General features: G+C 40.3%; 1 protein-coding gene across 1 annotated transcript in view; it reads left to right on the top strand.

The window, feature by feature from the left end:
- LOC123766205 (neural cell adhesion molecule 1) overlaps window positions 1-22,500 on the top strand; it is a 163,559-nt gene that overhangs the window by 76,518 nt on the left and 64,541 nt on the right. Inside the window, exon 2 of the mRNA XM_069321195.1 lies at window positions 2,514-2,649. Coding sequence (XP_069177296.1) covers window positions 2,514-2,649 — 136 coding nt within the window. The remainder of the gene's footprint in view (window positions 1-2,513; window positions 2,650-22,500) is intronic.

Genomic DNA, 22,500 nt, shown 5'->3' with positions numbered 1-22,500 from the left:
TGGGTATGTGGACATTGTTATATTTGGATGGTTTCCATTGCTCTCTCTCTCTCTCTGTTTCTCTGTCTCTCTCTGTGTCTGTCTCTCTCTCTCTCTCTCTCTCTCTCTCTCTCTCTCTCTCTCTCTCTCTCTCTCTCTCTCTCTCTCTCTCTCTCTCTCTCTCTCTCTCTCTCTCTCTCTCTCTCTCTCTCTCTCTCTCTCTCTCTCTCTCTCATATAGTACGAACATTTTTTCTGTTTTCATTTCCCCGTTTGTCACTTTCATCGTTTAAATCAGCTCCTTCGCCTTTTCGTACTCTCTTTTCCTTTTTTCCCCCACTCTTCCTTCTTTCCCTCTCTCCTTTCTTTCCCTTTTCTCATATGTTCCCATTTTTTTAGCTGTTTACTGCTCCCTCTCTTCCTCTTCATATCTTTCTTTCCTCCTTACTCAACTGTTTTCTTATCCCCCCTCCCCCTCATTCATCAGATCTTACCTCTTCCCCACTCCCCTCTTTCCACTCTCTTTCTCCTTCACCTCTCACATTTTTATACCGTGAAAGGGTCACTGCGTCCCAGGTCCCCCTTTCATCCACGTCCTCACCCAGGGGTACCTAGTCAGAGCCGCCCCTCCAGGCATTATGCGGCAAGGAGCCTTCTTAATTATATTACAGTCGTCGCAGCTCGTACAGAATGGTGCGGACACGTTAACTGTGACTCTCTCTCTCTCTCTCTCTCTCTCTCTCTCTCTCTCTCTCTCTCTCTCTCTCTCTCTCTCTCTCTCTCTCTCTCTCTCTCTCTCTCTCTCTCTCTCTCTCTCTCTCTCTCTCTCTCTCTCTCTCTCTCTCTGTGTCTCTGTCTCTCTCTCACTGACTAGCACTAACGCAATGTAAGTGCTTCACTGCAACGTAATATCACTTCCAGAAAATTTTATGTAGATGCTCAGGATAAAAATCTGCCCTCAAGCCTTGGATTGGGATGGTTGTCTTTGTCTGGTTAGAATTTTTTAAGTTTATTTACATATATTGCGTTGAATTAGATGATGTACTTTAAACATATATATGTATTTTTTGTATTTTGTTAACGTTTTCTAGATTTTAATGTAAAATGTTTGGGAGTGAATGGTTTATATCATTAATGGGTTCACTCTCTGGTGTGTATTTTATTGGTGTTGTTTTGTTTAGAAATCTTGCATTTGCCCCTGATGTTAACCTGTTTGATTGAGGTGTCGGTCCCCAGACTTTTTTTATTTAGTTCATCTTCAGGAATCATTTAGCCTCAGTGTGGGGTACGATTGGCTTATTTTTCTTAACCATCATACCTTCAATTTTGTTTGCATTTGCTTGAATCTAACATCCACATATTAGCTCATTCTTGCCGTATGTCAAATCCTTCCCGCATCTCCTTAAAGCTGTCCACCGTAGATATCCTCCTGTAAACTGTTTCAGTCTTGTGCCTTTCCCTTCTGGCAAATTGATTTCGTGTATCAGGAATATGGGGGATGGAGGGGTTGAGTTTCGGCTCTTTTGTTTTTCATTTCAGCCGTCAATCAACTGTCCATCAACTTGTAGCTTCTCGTCAGTGTTCCTCCTCTCCCACTTCAACTCTCTGGATTTTATATATGGGTGTTCGTTGATACATTAATGCATTCCTTGTCATTTCCTCCAGTTCCTCCGTCATGCAGGGTAGTCTTCTATAGGATAAAATGTAAAACACATCCCTTTTTTGTGTGTATGTCTATCCGTGTTTGGATTATAATTGTTACCGACGTTAATCTATGTATCTGACGATATTATATAAGATAAGAATTAAGAATAACATGGAAATGAGGATATTAAATTTCACAGGAAAGTTTCATTTTTTGATAATAATAGATGACGTGACAATGTGGGAGATTCTTTCTTGGGAAAATTTTCTGCAGTGTCTTGGTTCAATAAATAAAACTTGGCATCAGTAAATATCTCTCCCAGATTTTCTACCACTTACCACATCTTTCTGTGCCTATCTCTCTCTTTGCCCCCCCTCTCTCTCTCTCTCTCTCTCTCTCTCTCTCTCTCTCTCTCTCTCTCTCTCTCTCTCTCTCTCTCTCTCTCTCTCTCTCTCTCTCTCTCTCTCTCTCTCTCTCTCTCTCTCTCTCTGCCTTTCTCTGGATCAACAAGGACAGGCTGGGCAATGTGTACACAGCATTACGAGACAAATAAAGAGACGAAGAACAATCACTTTTTAAGTTGTGAAACTTTTAACTATTGCAGGGAATAAAGAGGATTTTCTGAGCTCAGGGAAACTCTGATCTCTCTCTCTCTCTCTCTCTCTTTCTTATATATATATATATATATATATATATATATATATATATATATATATATATATATATATATATATATATATATATATATATATATATATATATATATATATATTCTCCGGTGAGACATATCTTGCTCTCCCCTCTCGCACTAAGTTAAGTCCTCTCTCCATTCTCCCTCATCTCTCGTTCTGCCCTCCCTCTCTCACTCTACCCTTCTCCCGCCCTTGCAGCGTCGTCAGTGGTGGAGAGAGTAGAGGGCGTGGTGAGGGGCGATCTGGTCCTCCCTTGTGACGTCCTGCCTCCAATCGGCGATCGTGTGGCTGTGATTCTCTGGTACCGCGACAACCACCCCGACGCCATGTACACGTGAGTACCTTGTGTCCTCGTCTGGGGAAGGGGGAGGGGTGAGTACCTTGTGTCCACGTCTGGGGAAGGGGAGAGGTGAGTACTTTATGTCGTCGTCTGGGGAAGGGGAAGAGGTGAGTACCTAGTGTCCTCGTCTAGGGAAGGGGAGAGGTGAGTACCTTGTGTCCTCGTCTGGGGAAGGGGGAGAGGTAAGTACTTTATGTCGTCGTCTGGGGAAGGGGAAGAGGTGAGTACCTTGTGTCCTCGTCTGGGGAAGGGGGAGAGATGAGTACTTTATGTCCTCGTCTGGGGAAGGGGGAGAGGTAAGTACCTTGTGTCCTCGTCTGGGGAAGGGGAGAGGTGAGTACCTAGTGTCCTCGTCTGGGGAAGGGGAGAGGTGAGTACCTAGTGTCCTCGTCTGGGGAAGGGGAGAGGTGAGTACCTAGTGTCCTCGTTTGGGGAAAAGAAGGTGAGTACCACACGAACGGTACGTACACGTGAGCAGCTGATGGCACAAGACTCAGATGGGAATGGGTACGAATGTGTATATTAAAGACTTCCAGTGGTATAAAAGATTTGTATCATCCGGTAGTAAGGAGTTTTGAATCGTTAATATAATACACTTCAGGTAGTGATATGTATTGTATCTTTCTCTAAAATACAATAACTAAATAAGCAATTCAAAAAATTATTCAGTGATTTCTCTCTCTCTCAATATAATTTCAACCTGTCAACACTTATGAGGGTTCGAAAAGATATTCATGAATCTTTTATTATTTTTCCTTCTGCAAATTTTAATGGGTATTTCCCCTAAACACGTATTTTATTTTGATGATAATTATATTTATTTTTTTCCAATGAAAATGTCATGTGTGTGTTTATGTGTTTAATTGCAGTTGTGTGTGTCAGTATGGGAAAAAGGTCCATAAATCGAAAACTACTGAAATGTTAGAGAACTTCTTCTTGGGGGCTTCTAAACTGTTCCTTGTGCTCTCCACCAAGACATGTAAACTGTACTCCCCGCTGACTGTCTGCAACATGTTTATTGGAAGACTAATATGGCTATAAGAATGAATAACATGAGAGATAAAGAGAGAGACACAGAGAAAGAGAGAAAGAGAGAGAGAGAGAGAGAAAGAGAGAGAGAGATCGTTAGTTCACTGACGAAAGCTGTTGTTCATCCCCTGCCTCTGTCATTCTGCCGGCCCCTCACTCTATTTCATCTCAATCTAGAGTGAGGGAGTGGGGGAATGCTAGAGAAAAAGGAGTAAGAGGAATGAGAGCGGGAGAGAAGGAGGAGAGTAACGAGAGAGGATCCAGTAACCTGTTGTTGCCAGAAAATTCGCTCTGCTCTATGGTTTCCGCCACAACAGTGACGAACGAGGTAGTGAGACAAGTGGAGAGGCTCTCTGATTGATGAAACTGGAATTGTGACAGTTGTGTGAGAGAGAGAGAGAGAAAGACTGTTTTGTAAAGACTGGTGAATTAAGCTCTGACAGTCGTTTCAAGAGTGATGCTATTGTAAAATATACAAATAATTATGTAACGATTTTCTCTTGCGAAAATATTGATGCATTTGAGTAAAAACAGTAACTACTGTGATTAAGATAGCAAGAGATATAAATGATAGGAATGTCTATGCAAAAGGCTATCACGTAAGTGCTCACCTTGAGACAGCTTTTTAAAGATAATTTTCAGCTTTGGAACGATGATAGTAACAGCTTTGGAACGATGATAGTAACAGCTTTGGAACGATGATAGTAACAGCTTTGGAACGATGATAGTAACAGCTTTGGAACGATGATAGTAACAGCTTTGGAACGATGATAGTAACAGCTTTGGAACGATGATAGTAACAGCTTTGGAACGATGATAGTAACAGCTTTGGGCAGACAGTAGCACCATCTTCGTCCGGATATTACCAGCTTTGTAGAGATAATAAGAACAGATTTGTAGATGATAATAGTTGCTACATTATAAACATGAATAGATCTTTTACAAAAGACATGACACAGTGTAAAAGTCAAGAGCATTCTACCTGCTATCCAGGATCAGTACAATGACTAGAAGCTTTATAAAGTCCCTTACAATGATGAAGCCTGCAAAAAGTCCGAATATGGCTGATATTATGGGTCAGTCTTCCACGAGACCTCTTCATGTAGGTGTCGAGAGACTGCCCAAGAGGCTTGTAATAAAGGCTGAGGGGTTGAAGGGAGAGTCTTTGTTGCTTAAGCTGCAGGATCTGAGCACTTGTGTTGCAAGGGGCTCCTTTGGGGGACACTCGGAGACGGAATCCAGTGATCTTGTACTTGAGAAAGGATAGCGTGGGTGCTAATGATGATGTTGTTAAAAGATAACCATAATGAGATTGGCGGTGATGCTAAGGAAGGTGATGGTGATGTTGACCAGACCACACACTAGAAATTGAAGGGACGACGACGTTTCGGTCCGTCCTGGACCATTCTCAAGTCGATTGGTCCACGGACGGACCGAAACGTCGTCGTCCCTTCAATTTCTAGTGTGTGGTCTGGTCAACATACTTCAGCCACGTTATTGTGACTCATCGCCTGCAAGGTGATGGTGATATACGTAAGGTGATGGTGATTGTATTAAGGATGATGAGATGGTGAAAGTGGTGAAAATAGGTGTGATGGTGACAAGGAAAACAATTCCGATTGTTCTAATGGTCCTAATGTTATTGATGATGCAAATGAAAATCAGGATGTTGATGGTGAGGTGGATAATAATGATATAATGAGATAATAAGTATTATAGTAAAAATAAGGATATTGCGGATGATGAAATTAATGATGATATGGTTACTGATGATGGTGTTACTGATGATAACATATGCAAAAAGGCTATTGGCGAAGGTGATACCGATATGAATGACGTTAAATTGTTTAAAACAAATCGGTAAGAAATTGAACAAACTGAGATGAAATAGACACAATACGTTTTGCATAAACAATTACAAGATGCTTTGATCAGAAACTGCTTTAGAAGACTGGCGACTAACGACTAACCCACGAATGACCCCATAATGACCCCAGACTAGACTCTGAACGACCTTATTTGTTCTAAAAGACAATACAAATAAATTATATATATCTCTTCTTCACAATCTTCACCGCTCTTCTCAAGCTTTATTGAAGCCAAAAATATAACCGAAGACCTCGTTAGGTGCGATTCTATTAATGTGCGTCGTAAAAATGATTTTCAGGGATTGCAATGAAGAACTCGAGAAAGACTTAGCTCCTTGAGGCGTGGGTTGACTCACTGTTTGAAGGAAAATCTGCCCATTAAGAAGCGTCCTAGAGGGATGTCCACATCAACCAGACACAAAGCTATCCTAGTGGTGACATTATCCAAGAATTACGTTACATATAGAACAACGTTGAATCTCCGTTGATGACGTTGAAGACGTTTTATTCAGCGTTGAATTGGCGTTCTCTCATGATGCTTATTAACGGTCTTGATCGATGGCTACATCAACATGGCGAAGCTATACCTGGATATGACTGGAAGGGTGATATTGTTGGTGGTGACTCTGATGTTCTGCTGGTTGAGGTGCTGCCGGCAGTAGCACATGTGTCGTGGTCTTGTATTGTGTCGAGGGGAAAACTGTTAAAAAGGGAACTCACTCTCTGACGAGTTATGACTTCCTGAGATAAATCATAACTCCAGTTATCCAGCATTTTGGAGGCTTGAATGGGGGAACATACGTCCAGATGGCCTTGATCAACTTTAATATATATATATATATATATATATATATATATATATATATATATATATATATATATATATATATATATATATATATATATATATATATATATATTTATATATATATATATATATATATATATATATATATATATATATATATATATATATATATATAATAAAATAATGCATTGTGTGCTTTTCTCCGAGGCTAACTAGGGTCCCCCGTCCTTCCAGCCAGAGGTGGTACTCCCTTTTTATATATAAAAATAAATGGAGTAAAAAAAATATATGTATATACATAATAATATTATACAATCTTTACCATTCTATTTAGAAGCACAAGAGGCTTGTAGCAGAGCCGAAGGTGAGGAGACAGCTGGGGCAGATGGCATTTCTGAGAGGCTGTTGAGGGTGTGAAACGATGCTGTTATCTTGTAACGAGCAATGTCTGGATGCCGGGAAAGCGAATATTATATGTTTTTTTTCGGTTTCTGTAAAAGATAAAGGAATATTTAACCAGTATCTGAAATGGGGGAAAGGAACATATAATCACTGGCTTGAAAAGGGTAAAGGAATATGCAACTACTGTTTGGAAAAGAGAAATGAATATTTAGCCACTATCTAGAAAATCGGAAGGAATATTCACCTTCTATATGGAAAAGACGAAGGAATTTGACGATGATACAGAGTATCAGTACATTTTTTCTTTCATTTTTCATTTTTAATTGTGAAAGATAGATAAGCATCAAATAAAGGCTTTGCAACTCAAGTTGCACATAACGATACCCAAAACAATCGATTTAACCGAAGGCTAAAGTCTCAGAAGCTGATTTGACTCGTAGATTCGACTCTCGATGATCAACTCTGGCTGGAGAGAAGGAAGGAAGGAATTATCAAGGGCCATTACAACTATATAGTACTGGGAAGGGATCAGGATAAGGATTTGGGATGGGACGGGGAGAAGGAATGGTGCCCAACCACTTGGACGGTCGGGGATTGAACGCCGATCTGCATGAAGCGAGACCGTCGCTCTACCGTGCAGCCCAAGTGGTTGGGTTAGACAATCCGGTCTTTTAATGCAAATTTTAGTCCATTGGTTTTGAAGAGATCAGACCTCACAGGTTTCAGGCTGTGTTTGACATCACACTTCAGACCACATAGATATGAAAGCTGTAATTGACAGACCTCAGGAGACGATTATCCAGCCTCTTAGTTATCTGATAAGCCATATAAATTTTGCGGGAAAGTAATAAGGAGTACTAACTAATAATTTTATGATAACTGATCCCGAACATATTCCTTATATGCAATAATAATAACAATGTTAAAAATATGAATAATAATAATAGAAGAAGAATTATCATAATAATAATAATTGCATAATTAAGAAATAACATTAGGATCATAATAATAATATTGCTAATAATAATAAATATAATAATAATAATAATAATAATAATACAAATAATAAAGAAATTCTAAAAATAAATTTACAACAGCAAAAGGAGTGAATTCTACTGATTCAGACTGAAAGAAAAAAATGAGCATGAAAGAATAAGAATGATGAGAGTAAATTAGAAAAAATAAGACATGAATAGAAAAGCAGGAAAGCAGAAAAAAACAAAGTGAGTGAGGAGCTCGAGAGAGAAACCCAATTAATTTTTTTTCTGAAAAGATAAAGCTATTGCAGAAAGAAGTTAGAAAATGGAAGGAGATTGGCGGTAAAGCCAAATGGAAATATTAAAGATATATACACGAGAGAAGAAGATTAAACGGTGGAAAATAATTTAGAAGTTGTTGGTCGAGAGTGCTTTAAAAGTCTGAAGGGTGGAATTGATTAAAAGTGTTAACGAAATCATGATTAGTTTTCGGGGCAGGTGTGCGAAATGGCCGAGACCCAGAAGATATATCCATGGAAGTCTGCTGGTATTAATGAGGTGTAGGCAAAACGATTAAATGTATTGAAGTCAAGGGAATGTAATGAATGTGAGTAATTGGTCAGAAAGCGTTGGAAAAGAGACACTGTGTCAGATTATTGGGAAAGTGGCATTATTCCGGATTGTTGCAGAATTGGCACTGTGTCAGATGTAAAATCTGAGGGGCGTTTGTGGTAAAGAGGTAGTGATAAATTATGTAAAGTCGACACTTTATTACATTCTAAGCCAAAAGAGCATATGCTGTTGTGGTCTGAGCATACTGAACGCTTGAAGTGACTCGAGGTGCGTACTGGAGTGAAATTGAAGAAAAAAAATACTTGGCCTAGAAGAAAACAAATGTGTCAAATGTGAATGGTTAATCTGTTTTATGAAGTGATTAGATGCTGGAGTATACCTGGAGACGTTGTCTCGTATATTTGTTTATATCTGATATGACAATGAGAGAAAGCTATTGTGCAAGTACCGTGCACTGGGCTACTGACCTTTTCACTGTGGACGTCATTTTGTTGGATTGACTGTCACTCTTTTCATTCTCTTTGCAGGAAATTAAAAATCCATCACCTTTGTGGGTATACTTACGGGCTTCATTTAATGTTCTATCTCTTTATGGTCACATTTATCATTTGACTTTGAAAATTCCGCGTATAAAATATCCAGGTTTAGTTTTTTTAATTCTCCCGAAATTTTGTCATTGTGGTTGAGTAGTTGTGAAAAGCTTAAAATCCATGCTGACCTGAGTTGTGAAGTTCTCCATGAAACTGGAGATGTGACTTCATATCACTCTGTCAAAATGTTTAATTTTGTACGATGTTAACGTGACCGGTCTATACTTTTCGGTCAATGCCTTGCCACCTCCCTTGTAACATGGAGCTATTTCTGCTGATTTAAGTGCCTGTGGTATCCAACCAATCCCCAGGCTTTTCATCCATACTTCACTGAGCTCTCGTGCTGACAACAATTCATATTAATAACTAATGAAACAAAATGATTTGAAATAATATAGTTTTTAGTAAATGGGGAACCCTGAGGTTCCTAGGTCAACCCAGGGATCTGGCTGACCCCAAATTGTTGCATTATTTAAGTGTTAGGTGGACGGGTCGGTCTGGTTTTTGGGTCAATCAGGTGTTGGGTCGATTTAATAAGTTCGACCACGAAAGGTTATCGCATGAAGGCCAACCTTTCATAAATGAAAGCAATTGGAGCCAACCCCGACCCTTCTATTACAGTCCTTGCTCTAGTTATCTAATATCTATATTCGACTATGGTTTGAGAGTATTAAATTCTACGGCGTCCGTTTGCCACGTTTCAATTCAACCGATTACATGGGGAGTCTCTACGGGAGAAATGGAGCCGACCCCAAACTGCCGATGTTTTTGACCTCACATCTTCCCCTCCCGTTCGCCAGTTACCATGCAAAGTTGGGTGAGACTACCCCTATGCGTCTGCCGTCCACCCATGGAAAAACAGATTTCCTTTTTATAAATGCAGATAACTTCACCTTATCAAAATACTTAATGCGGGTATTTTCTACAGTAATGTATTAACGCAGACAAAAGACAAAACGTGTATTTCTTGCCTGCAACAGTCAGAAGTAATTAACATTAAGTAATTTGCACAAAGATATCCATTATTATTTTCATTAACAGTATTGGAGTAAAAATCTACCTAATAATAATATATATTAAAGTAAATAAAATATTCATGGTGATAATGTTAACATAAAACCAGCTTAGATTCCTGAATGTTTCCAAGTTATGACATGTATAAGTATAATCACTGAAAATGTTAATAAAAATTCGCAAAAGCAAAATTGTGGAAAACGGAACTGAATCCTTTTTGGGGCGGCATTTAAAAGCATCTAATATACACTGAAAGTTGTGCAAAGGTTAATGGAATTGGAAAACAAAATCTACTTATTTTTCCTGTATATTTTCCTGCAGCTAAAAGTTGTCCTTTCAACCTGCTTGTATTGGAGTGTACACCAAGCGAACCGCCTCGCTGCCAGTAATGCTTGGGCTGAAATACACAAGGATTTTGCATCGTGAATGCTGCAGAGAGAAGCGCTGTATGTAGGTGGGTGGTGTGGGTGGGAGGGGCGTGGTTATAGAGGCCCGGCTGTGTGGGTGTAGGGAATATCACCCACACAGAGGACCAGCTGCATGCGTGGGGTGGGATTTGAGTCAGCATAGACAAGTCTTGAAAAGCTCGTGTTGTGGGAGGGCTTGTGTGTGGGAGGGAGGCACTTGGGGAGGTGTGTGGGTGTGGGTTAGAGGTGTGTAGATTGGAGTAGGTGTGTCGGGGAGGAAGCAGAATTTAGCGACAGTGATAAACTGTGTTGAGTTCTGAAAAGGGTTTGAATGGAGGAAAGTTTGTGAGGGAGCGTGTTTCTGGTTGAATGAGTGGGATGTGAGTCTATGGAAGTATAAGAGATGTATGTGAGAGAATTAAAGGTGTGAGTGCACTGGAATATGAGAGAGGGTGCGTGTAAGAGGAGTTTGATTAAATGTGAGTGTGTGAGAGTATGAGACGGGTATGACTGTGTGAGAGTATAAGAGATATGTTAGTGTGTGAAAGATATGTTAGTGTATGAGAGGGAGGGTGTAAGTGTATTGATGAATGAGAGGTGAGAATTATTTGTGAGTGCGATGGAGTGTGTGGAAACGAGGGTAGAGTGATACTGTATTTGAGAAAGAGTATGACTAGTGTATGTTGAAGTAAGATTAGTATATTGAAGTGTTTGAAAGTATGATAATTTTATGGGTGAGGAAATTGACTGGAAGTATACGGGTAAAAAGAGCAGAATAAAGTAGTGTGTGTGAGCAGAATAAAGAGAGAGAGAGAGAGAGAGAGAGAGAGAGAGAGAGAGAGAGAGAGAGAGAGAGAGAGAGAGAGAGAGAGACAGAGAGAGAGAGAGAGAGAGAAAATCATCTCTAAAATCACATAAGACCAGGCAAACGACAACAGAAATTCCATTTAACTTCAAATTGTATTAAAATAATGAACGAGTTCACGGTAATGTTTTTAAGCCTCAAAATTCGATGGAAAATCTCGTAACGTTGTTAATGAGTAAAGTTGAATTTTCATTGTACCCAAAAGCAGTTAGTAAAAGATAATACATTATTCACATTGCAATGTAATTCGATTTGAAAGTAGTTAAGCATAGACAACATAATTTATATTTATATGGAACTATAAAAATGCGAGCATTAAATTCGTGCTATCAAATGTACACATAGCAAAACCTATAATAATTTGTGTAGTATCAGTTTGAAACTATTTTCTTAGGGCAGGTGGCACTGAAAATAATACCGATACCCGGCAATTGAAAATATAAATCCCCTCAGTCAACGAAGTCACAATCACCCTTGAAAAGATGAAATATAATAACGCAAGAACCAGAGAAAAACAGGAAAGACAGAAACCCATAAAACTTGTTGAATCAAAGATGAGGCGATCACAAACGCAACCAACGATCACAACAAGGGATCACAGGGCGAAAAATACGGCGGGGGCAGAGAATACAAGAAAATGGTGAGGGGGAGAGAGAGAGAGAGAGAGAGAGAGAGAGAGAGAGAGAGAGAGAGAGAGAGAGAGAGAGAGAGAGAGAGAGAGAGAGAGAGAGAGAGAGAGAGAGAGAGAGAGAGACAGCCAGACAGACAGACAGAGAGAGACTGAGGCAGAGAGGGGGGAGAGGGAGAGAGAGAGAGAGAGAGAGAGAGAGAGAGAGAGAGAGAGAGAGAGAGAGAGACAGAGACAGACAGCCAGAGACAGAGACAGAGAGGGGGGAGAGGGGGAGAGAGAGAGAGAAAGAGAGAGAGAGAGAGACAGACAGACAGACAGACAGAGAGAGACTGAGACAGAGAGGGGGGAGAGGGAGAGAGAGAGAGAGAGAGAGAGAGAGAGAGAGAGAGAGAGAGAGAGAGAGAGAGAGAGAGAGAGAGAGAGAGAGAGAGAGAGAGAGAGAGAGACAGAGACAGAGACAGAGACAGAGACAGAGAGAGAGAGAGAGAGAGAGAGAGAGAGAGAGAGAGAGAGACAGACAGAGAGGGGGAGAGGGAGAAAGAGAAAGAGAGAGAAAGAGGACAGATAAACACAGACAGACAGTTTCAAGAAACACTGTACTAGAAACCACACAAATTAATAAAACTCCATCATCGACACAAACACTCATAGCTCACGTAAAAAATGTGCATATGGTGTTCTAATGTGCTCGTGTGTCTTCCTGAAAGATAAGGACAATGACGTCTTCAGCTCCAGATCCAATAACTAAGCATCCAGCGTTGTGAATATGGCAAGAGTAGGTAACCAGAGACTGATACAGGGGGCATGCTGACTTGCGGTAGTCATGAAGCTGTATCCTGCTTTGATTACAGAGTTGAGTGCGTATCTCGTGTCGATTACAGCTCCTGGGGTGGTCCTTGAAAGGGATCGATGCGTATTAAGTAATTTTGTAACACTGGGCTGTCAGTTGCGTTATGGAGGTAATTGATTGGTATTCTGTTGGCGGCCACCAAGAGTGTGAATAAGTGGGGTTTATCATGTGTGTGTGTGTGTGTGTGTGTGTGTGTGTGTGTGTGTGTGTGTGTGTGTGTGTGTGTGTGTGTGTGTGTGTGTGTGATAATATATCCCACCAGGACCTGCTGCCACACAATTAACTTGAACAGCTTATAACCACATCGACTGAAACCAATTTACAAATTGCTTACAGGATTATTCGAAAATAGTTTCTCACTGAAGTAGTCCTTTGTTAAGAATGTAGTTAATATCGTAACTATAGATGGACACAGACAAATGTTGGCTATACTGTGTATTGCGTCCTCTCTAATGTAAACTCTGCGTACGCTGTATGTGTTCACTATATTGTATATAAACACTGTCTGCACTGTTTACATTCAGTAAGATGCGAACACTGTAAAGTGCCTATGCACTTTATAATCTAAACATCTACATTATAATGAAGACACTGTGTGTGTTTTCTGTTATTTGAATACTGTATAACTAATAATATGAACACTATTTGTGTAACTATAATGTCTGTGTACTTTGTACTACGTACTTTGAATTGTTCACTCTGTACCATGTACTCCATACCGTGTATCATATACCTTAACCGTTGACGTAAATCCCAGCTATAACCTCCCCTAATTTGACTATATCGGGGGAAGAATAACACTTATATATGGCCAAGTTAATCTAGTACTATAAGGATTATTCATCTACCTAAATCTACTCGTATTCACCCCTGATATCTACCAATGGTTTATTTTTAATCGTCCATTGCTCTTGCAGTAATGTACGATTAAACCGAACTCTGAAACATCAATGGATTTCGAGACTGTAAACTTTATACTCCTCCAGCTGCCTTCCAATGTAAACCATCAGAATGTGGATTACTATAGGGAACAATGAAGCTGTTTCTACCGAATGGAAGAGTTAATTGGAGAGAGATACCAAAACACAGAAAATCAAGAGGCTTTTGCTGACCTATTTTGATGGTGTGTGTCTGTTAATCTTAAAATCTTTTTTTCTATTGTTGTTCTAAGTTCCACTCATGGAGGTGTTTTAGTTCCTCTCTTGCACTCATCCTCTTTTTTCATGCGCTCATTAACATTGCTAACTCTTACTCAGTGAGTCCAAATAACCCTCTGAGTCACTGGCTTCTCTTCATTCTCATGGTCTCATGTTATTCCTCAACCCGGCCTCCTAATAGCCTAATAGAACATCGTATTTTGACCAAATATTGTCGTATTAGAAAATGGCAGCGGCTCGCGAAATTGTCATACTATCCCGTTTTCGGTTGTGGGTCCTCTGGTAGGTTAGGATAAGAGTTTGGTTAGTGCGATAGTTTCTTGACGTTGGGAAACCTTAGGAGGACGAGCTGTATTTTTTCATGTTGTTGTTTCCTTCATTCTACCCCTCTTTGTTATTGTTTTCGTCATTTCCTTATCGATATTCCACTCATTCTTCCATTTTCATTATTCCCCTCTTCGTCTCTTTTTCCTCATTTGTTTCACTCAAACTGACTCCTAATTTGTCCACACTCCTATTCACTGTCCATTTATCTTTCTCGTTTTCCTTCATTCATTTTCTCTCACCCACTCGCCCCTACTCATTTTCCCTCCCTCAATCGCCCTTACTCATTTTGTCCCCATCACTCGGCCTTATTCATTCTTTCACTCCCACCCACTCTTCCTCTCCCGGTAACCACACACTCGTCTTTACTCTCATCCATTACTAAAACAGCCAGATATAGAGTATAGATCACCCTGTCTTCTATAAATTACAATACTAGGAGCAATTAGGGGAACATGGGTTGATAAATCCTATATATATTAACATCCACATCTTCCCTTCTCCCCTGTACAGTATCCTCACATCCTTCCAGCCCCTCTCGACCACCTTTCAACCCAAACTGTTTGGGTTGGCACAGATTGATAACATAAGTTGTAATTGATTCAGTGAAATAGAATTTGATACTCTCGTTTCTCTCTCTCTCTCTCTCTCTCTCTCTCTCTCTCTCTCTCTCTCTCTCTCTCTCTCTCTCTCTCTCTCTCTCTCTCTCTCTCTCTCTCTCTCTCTCTCTCTCTCTCTCTCTCTCTCTCTCTCTCTTTCAAGCCCGGTAATTCAGAGCTAGAAAGCATAACTGAGGTCCTCTTATTAAACTGCTGTCTCTGTGAGAGCATGCTGACTACATGGCGAGTAACCTTACGGAATAACATCAGTGAATGACATGTGAGAGTAAAACCACCGAGTGATTGGTATTATTTGCTATCTAATTTTGAAGCAGATTGTACGACTTTCCCCCACGGGACTTATTCCGATATCCGGATTTGGTAGTAAACGCAGCAGCTGGAAGTTACGATATCACTGGTCCAGGTTAGTGGCCACATGGGCCATGCGCAGGCTGCCTTGATGTGTAGGGTCGAAGGTCCCTAGAGACAGAGAGAGACAGGGGGACAGGGATGTCACTGGGTTAGACAGGTGTACTGTTGCCAATGAGTGAGTGAATCACACTATATATATCCACTGAAGGAACGAGGGGCTGTAGGACCGAGGGGTGACCGAGGAGTGTCCTAGAGGTGACCGAGGGTAGGGACGGTGATACCCGGTCATGTGTTTACCCAGCGCCCATAATGAAGACCACGCAAATAAACGCCAGACGCTAATAACTCTGGCGGTCCTTATCCCACCCACCACCAGCCAATCATCAGCCAGCTACACTCTTCATCCACTCCCTAGCTCATTCACTGCCCACCTTACTCATTTCCTCTCTCTCTACCCAATGCCCTTTCAACCCAATGCATTCTTTAATCTCTTCAATACCATAACTCTGTTAATATTTCCTCCTTTGCTACACCTTTCACTCGCTCCTGCGCCAAAGTTTCTGCCACTTTTTGCCGTAGGTCGAGCTATAAACAGTCCATCTAGTCACCGCCAACCACCTGCCTACCTGCCGCTTATCCACCACCCTCTATCCGCCCACCATCCTCCTTCACGTCGCCCACGCACCACCATCCATCCGCTTATCCACCACCCAACCTCCGCTCACCAACCTTTACAAAGCAATAGTTATTTTGATATGACAGCTTCGAAACCCACATGGCATATTTCTCTGCGCCTGACAGTTGATATTCTTCTGTGACATACGTTTAACTGACAATTTAAATCATGACAAAAAACGCTAAGATACTGCAGCAACCGTACGAAATAAAATATTTGGAAATAATCATACAAGCAAATTCAACCCCACCTGAAATACTCAAGCAGAATCTAAATCCGGTCTCAAATTCTCAAATGGGGTTCAACACCGTCCTGGAGCACTCAAGCCATCCAAATCTCGTGAACGTATTACAGAGTAAACATTGATTCCGCCATGGATATCCAACCTAGGGTGACCGCCCTCACTCTCGGTTCTCGGGACCTCCTAGATGAGCAGAAGTTAAAGTTGCTTTGTGTACACTACTGGAAAAGGCGCAGACAGATGATGAGACACGATAGAGGTCTTCAAGTAAATGAGAACTATCAGCAGAAGAGATATGAGAACTGTTTTGAAACTATGAGACCCAGTATGAATCCGCTACGTTATGCGGTAGAAATAGCTGTAGAAATTCAGATTCAGGAAGAATATGGGAATTTACTGTGGAGTGGAATAGGTTACTGACTAACGTGATTGATGGAAATGGTTTAGAAGGATTTGAAATTAGAATTGACAGAGAGAATGAGGGAAAGAGAAGCAATAGAGAAAAAAAGAAAGAGTGAGTGACAGACAGACACACACACACACACACACACACACACACACACACACACACACACACACACACACACACACACACACACACACACACACACACACATACACACACACACACACACACACACACACACACACACACACACACACACACACACACACACACACACACACACACACACACACACACACACACAATTATAGAGCCCAGTAGGCTCAGGAATCTGTACACCAGTTGATTGACGGTTGGGAGGCGGGACCAAAGAGCCAGAGCTCAACCCCCGCAAGCACAATTAGGTGAGTACAATTAGGTGAGTACACACACAGACTGTATACATTTACTAGGTGAGAACACACAGACCCACATAAAGCTGTACAGGTCGGCCATCACAGACAACCCACTTGCCTGTGATATGTACTCCCGTACACCTCCTCCTCCTCCTCTCAGCGTGAGAGATGATTACTCTGATCCTCTCCTATGTTCTCTCCTCTATTGTAGAAGATCCTATCATTACCCTTATCTCTCTGACAGCTTAGTTTCTAGTTACGCTTATCGGGAATCAGTTTCTAGTTAATATCGAGGTGATTAGGGCGAGGGGGCTGATTTCTGTAGCAATGGTTGCATTCAAACGTATCATGTGCTTTGATGACCATTGGCTCATATGGCTTTGAACCTATTGGTAGCTAAGCAATTAGGTCCGCTTTTCTGTAACATGATGAGGACTATCCATCCTGTCTGGAAACTTTGTTTGAGATCTCTGCCAGCATGACCTTCACAAAGGCTGGAGAGTTATTTACATTCAAATGAAACGAAATATTAGATTTAAATCTAAATCTAAATTTTGATCATTCAGAAAATAATTATAATGCTTATATGGTATGCTATTATTATGCCTTTTTCTTGGTTTATATCATATTACAGCATAACATTTCCCCATCTCGATTTTATATGTTCATAGATTAATTAATAATATTGAATTTCAAATTAAATCGAACTTGAAAGCAATATTTGCAATTTGCGTAATAATATCAAAATTGTATTTTTAGTCCGTCTTTGCTTCAATCAGAGCTATATTTTTACCGCGTCTCAATATAAATAGCCATTTATTTCCTCATATCCAAATAAATATTCAGATTTTTACACACATTTCATAAAGATTTAAAACACAAATGCGTCTCATTGGGCACACTGCACATAGGAGGAACTATACATCAGCATCTGATCATGCGGTTCTGAAACATCTTGCAACAAATACACATACGCATAAAAGTTTCGTATTGAAACGCAGACTGACAGGATCCAAAGGAAAGTATCGTCAGATTTCAGGACACAATTTAGAGGTGGGAACCCACGTGTTTCGTCATGACGTTTCATGCTTCATAACCTGAATTACGCCTCATACTTACGCCTGACGTTGAAGTATGCGTCGCGTTGAAATAAGAAGAAGCAAGAAGCAAGTCCGTCGCTGTACTCACTAGTGCAAGTGGATGGAGAGAAGAGAGGACAAGAGAGAATGCAAATAACGTTCATACAAGAACACGAAAAGTAGAAAACGACAAAAATGACAGGTAGAGAGAGAGAGAGAGAGAGAGAGAGAGAGAGAGAGAGAGAGAGAGAGAGAGAGAGAGAGAGAGAGAGAGAGAGAGAGAGAGAGAGAGAAAGAGAGAGTGAGAGAGAGAAAAGAAAATTCAGAGAGAGGGGGAAAAATGAGAGAACAGACGTACACTATTTTCTGCTACTGTTTACATTCGTAGTGTCTATCACTTTGGGTTAAATGGTCTCTATTCTCACAGAAAACGCTTCACATTTCAAACTAACATGAAAATTTAATATTCAAAATCGTGACCCATAAAACGCCATACCGTGATTACGCAGATAAATATTACTGACTAACTCTCGGTTTTAATTTGGGTCTAGTGTTCCGAATTAAATAATGAGGAGGTTCAAAATGGTGTCAGGGTTCTGAGAGAGAGACAGAGAGAGACAGAAAGAAAGAGAGAGAGAGAGAGAGAGAGAGAGAGAGAGAGAGAGAGAGAGAGAGAGAGAGAGAGAGAGAGAGAGAGAGAGAGAGAGACAGACAGACAGCCAGACAGACAGACAGACAGACAGACAGAGAGAGAGGGTATTATGACCTAGCTTATACCAGTTGTGACTGGATACATTTTCATATAACTATATTGACAAATTTTATATATTACACCATTTACTTATATATCTTGTAAAGTGTTATACACTTGCAGGTGTATATGTTTATTTTGTATATATTTACTATTTCAATGTATGGTTTTGTGTTGAATTACTTGTTTGAAAAATGTGTGAGCTGGCCAGTGTGTGTGTGTACTCACCTTGTTGTACTCACCTTGTTGTGCTTGCGTGGGTTGAGCTCTGGCTCTTTGGTCCCGCCTCTCAACAGTCAATCAACTGGTGTACAGATTCCTGAGCCTACTGGGCTCTATCATATCTACATTTGAAACTATGTATGGAATCTGTCTGCACCACATCACCACCTCCACACATACACACTGTGTGTGTGTGTGTGTGTGTGGGTGTGTGCGTGCGTGTCTTCGCGTCTCGTGCTTCAGGGCAGCCAACCCTTGCGGGGAGAAGGTAGGATTGCCAATGTTTATTAAACACTTGTTGTATACTAACATCACAACTATTTACTCACAACATACGCGTATGTTCTAGTTTCTACATTGCTGTTCTCAGGTATAATCTAAATTGTACTTTTTAGATCCCCGAGAGGGTATATTGCAGAATATTAGGTTGGTATTGTTTAGTTGACCTGTAGGGGGGTTGAGGGGGACTAGCCACCTGTCTCATTTGTCTGGGGACTGTGGTAGAATAAAGTTAGAACATGTTGTGCTCTGACGAGACAATTATAATCACCGGCTTTCTTAAATAATCTAGTAAGGTAAGACTTGATTATTTGTGTATGACTGTATATTAAGTTATCAGCGATTCTTTATATATTTTGACTGGTTAATGTCGCTCGTGGTTAAGTGACGTAGGATTTATTTTCCTTTTGAGGGGACTTAATCATTTGTTCAAGTCATTGGGGACTCTAACTTTTGAAAGAAGTTTTGCCTACCATTTGCCAATCCAATTGAGACTTAGTTTTATGAGGGGCAAAGTGTTTAGTTTCAGTGACTTGTTGATGTTAATGATAAGTGTCCCCATACTGGTTATTTGATTGCTGTAGAGTCTCTTGAAACTTTAATTTTGATTAGTCCTTATTGACTCTGCTTTTGAATAACGACACCATTTATCCACTTTGTCCACAACTTAGATGAACTTCACTTGTTATCTAGAGTACAAATGTTGTTAAGTTTGTCACCTGGGCAGCTTAGTAACAAATAGCTGCAGTGACTAGTGCCTTGGAGATAAACTTGATTATATTATTATCAAGTTTGTTGTGGTGTAAATCTTGTAAATAGCTGTTGTTATGTGGACTCTCAGTTCACCCCAGTAAAATGGTGGCTTTCATTCTAGAATTTCACCCTTTCCCTAGACCATTAAGTTGTGATTTGCTTGAAGCCAAGAGTGCCAATCATTGAGTTGGGGGAAAGTCTAATCCACGAGCCTTATATGACATAACTTTCTCTGTCTCTCTCTGTCTCTGTCTGTCTGTCTGTCTGTCTGTCTTTCTGTCTGTCTGTCTGTCTGTCTGTCTCTCTCTCTCTCTCTCTCTTTCTCTCTCTCTCTCTCTCTCTCTCTCTCTCTCTCTCTCTCTCTCTCTCTCTCTCTCTCTCTCTCTCTCTCTCTCTCTCTCTCTCTCTCTCTCTCTCTCTCTCTTTCTCTCTCTCTTTTTCTCGCTCACTCCCTCCTTATGCCTTCGCTCACTCCCTCCCAGAGACTCTCTCCGCATAGAGAGTTTCTCTCTCTCGCAGAGATAGAGAGAGAGAGAGACAGAGAGAGAGAGAGAGAGAGAGAGAGAGAGAGAGAGAGAGAGAGAGAGAGAGAGAGAGAGAGAGAGAGAGAGAGAGAGAGAGAGAGAGAGAGAGAGAGTAGCCAAAACATCAACGCCTTCAACATCGTTGTGATGTTGCTGTTCTTACTGATAAGTACACGGCCGACATTCCCAAAGTTCCGCAACGGGTTCAGCTTCGCTAACAACCTGTCGTTGGCACCCGTAACACAAGACGCTCAGCCATCAACAACCTCATGCTGGAATCGCCTTTCTCAAGTACATCACTCCATCAGACATCATTCAATCCTAGCCTGACTCGCATCTGGAACGTGTTCACATAACACGGGAAATCAGCTCACCGATGACATGAAGGCTCTTGCACACAGTTGGCTACTGGCTCATCCTGTTCCTTATATGACTGTTACTTCGATTTATAAAAGATCGCCCCGCCTCCTGAAATAAACAAATATAGGCAGGCCTCAAATGATCTGATTTAGGATAACAACTCTTGCTTGCAGCTTCGCTGGATACTTCACATGACAACCCTAATGAGCCCTAGTCTTGCAGACGAGGTGTCACAATAACGTGGCTGAAATATGTTGACCAAATGACACACTAGAAAGTGAAAGGACGACGACGTCTCGGTCTGAGAATGGTCAAAATCGACTTGAGAATGGTCCAGGACGGACCGAAACGTCGTCGTCCCTTCACTTTCAAGTGTGTGGTGTGGTTAGCCCTAGTCTTAGTTAAAAAAAAAAGGGAGAGAAAAAGAGCGCATACATTCACACATACATATATATATATATATATATATATATGCAAATAGATACACAAGAAAAGGCCATGATACATGAATGTTTTCCCTCGTGTGTTCTTGTGGCTGCTCGCGACTCTCAGAACACATGGAATTCTGGGTCTGGACACCAGGCGCCCAGATCCTCAAAGGACCAAGGAAACCTGAGAAATACCCGAGGGGCAAAAGCTCTTCAAACCCTTAGAGAGGAATTTTCCCTTTAAAGTATTATATAGTCATACACGCCCAAATCTTTCTCCGGAAATTCCTTGTGTTTTAAACTTCATCCATTCCTTGCTTCTGAGTTAATATTTTTCCGCTATTTCATATAATTGTTTTCTGTTACAAACCACAGCACTTTCTCTCTTCTTGTATTTTTCCTCACTCTCGTAGACTGTAGAGAGGTCAAGGAACAGTCGCCAATAGATTCATGATTCAATATATTAAAAATGACTCGAGAATTACCACACACTTCATATTACCCATGAGTCGGCATATTTCTCATGATTCATGAGTAAACACCCACTACATACCCATCAACACACAAATCACGACTCAGTAATCACATAACAGCTCTGCCTGGCAATTAAACTTTTTTTGGGGGCAATAAATATCTATGAATGACGATCAGGTTCAGAGTTACAACGGGGATTGAGAGTTAAATAACTTTCTGCTCTATATATCTGCTCTACTGATTGATGACAATGGGTGGTACGGAGCATACCTCAATATATACAAACATACGTATATATATATATATATATATATATATATATATATATATATATATATATATATATATATATATATATATATATATATATATATATATATATATATATATATATATATATATATATATATATATATATGTATAGCAACATAATGATATCAAATGTATTAACATGTAAATAGAAGTCCAATGGGATGATTACTAAAAAAAAAACATTCTTTATTTTTTTGCTTTATCGTATGTCTTTGATAATCTTGCAAGTTTAACATATAGTTCCTATTGTTATATATCGTCGTACGTACTTTATATTTTCTCCTGGAGAACATTAGCAAAATCCCAGGAGTAAGAAGTCAATCTCTGTCTTATCCTTAACTCGAACTTAATAAAAACGAACCCAAATAATCTCAACAAGAACCTTAATACAGACTTAGGCTTCAGCCTTCATCCTATCCTCTCAATAAGAACCTTATACAAGCTAAAGTTGTTTTTACATTGAGCTTGAACAAAGTTCT

The sequence above is a fragment of the Procambarus clarkii genome, chromosome 9 (genome assembly GCF_040958095.1).
Source record: "Procambarus clarkii isolate CNS0578487 chromosome 9, FALCON_Pclarkii_2.0, whole genome shotgun sequence".
Classification (NCBI taxonomy): Eukaryota; Metazoa; Arthropoda; class Malacostraca; order Decapoda; family Cambaridae; genus Procambarus; species Procambarus clarkii.
Note: the sequence above shows the minus strand (reverse complement) of the source record. Positions and strands in the feature narration are given on the sequence as shown.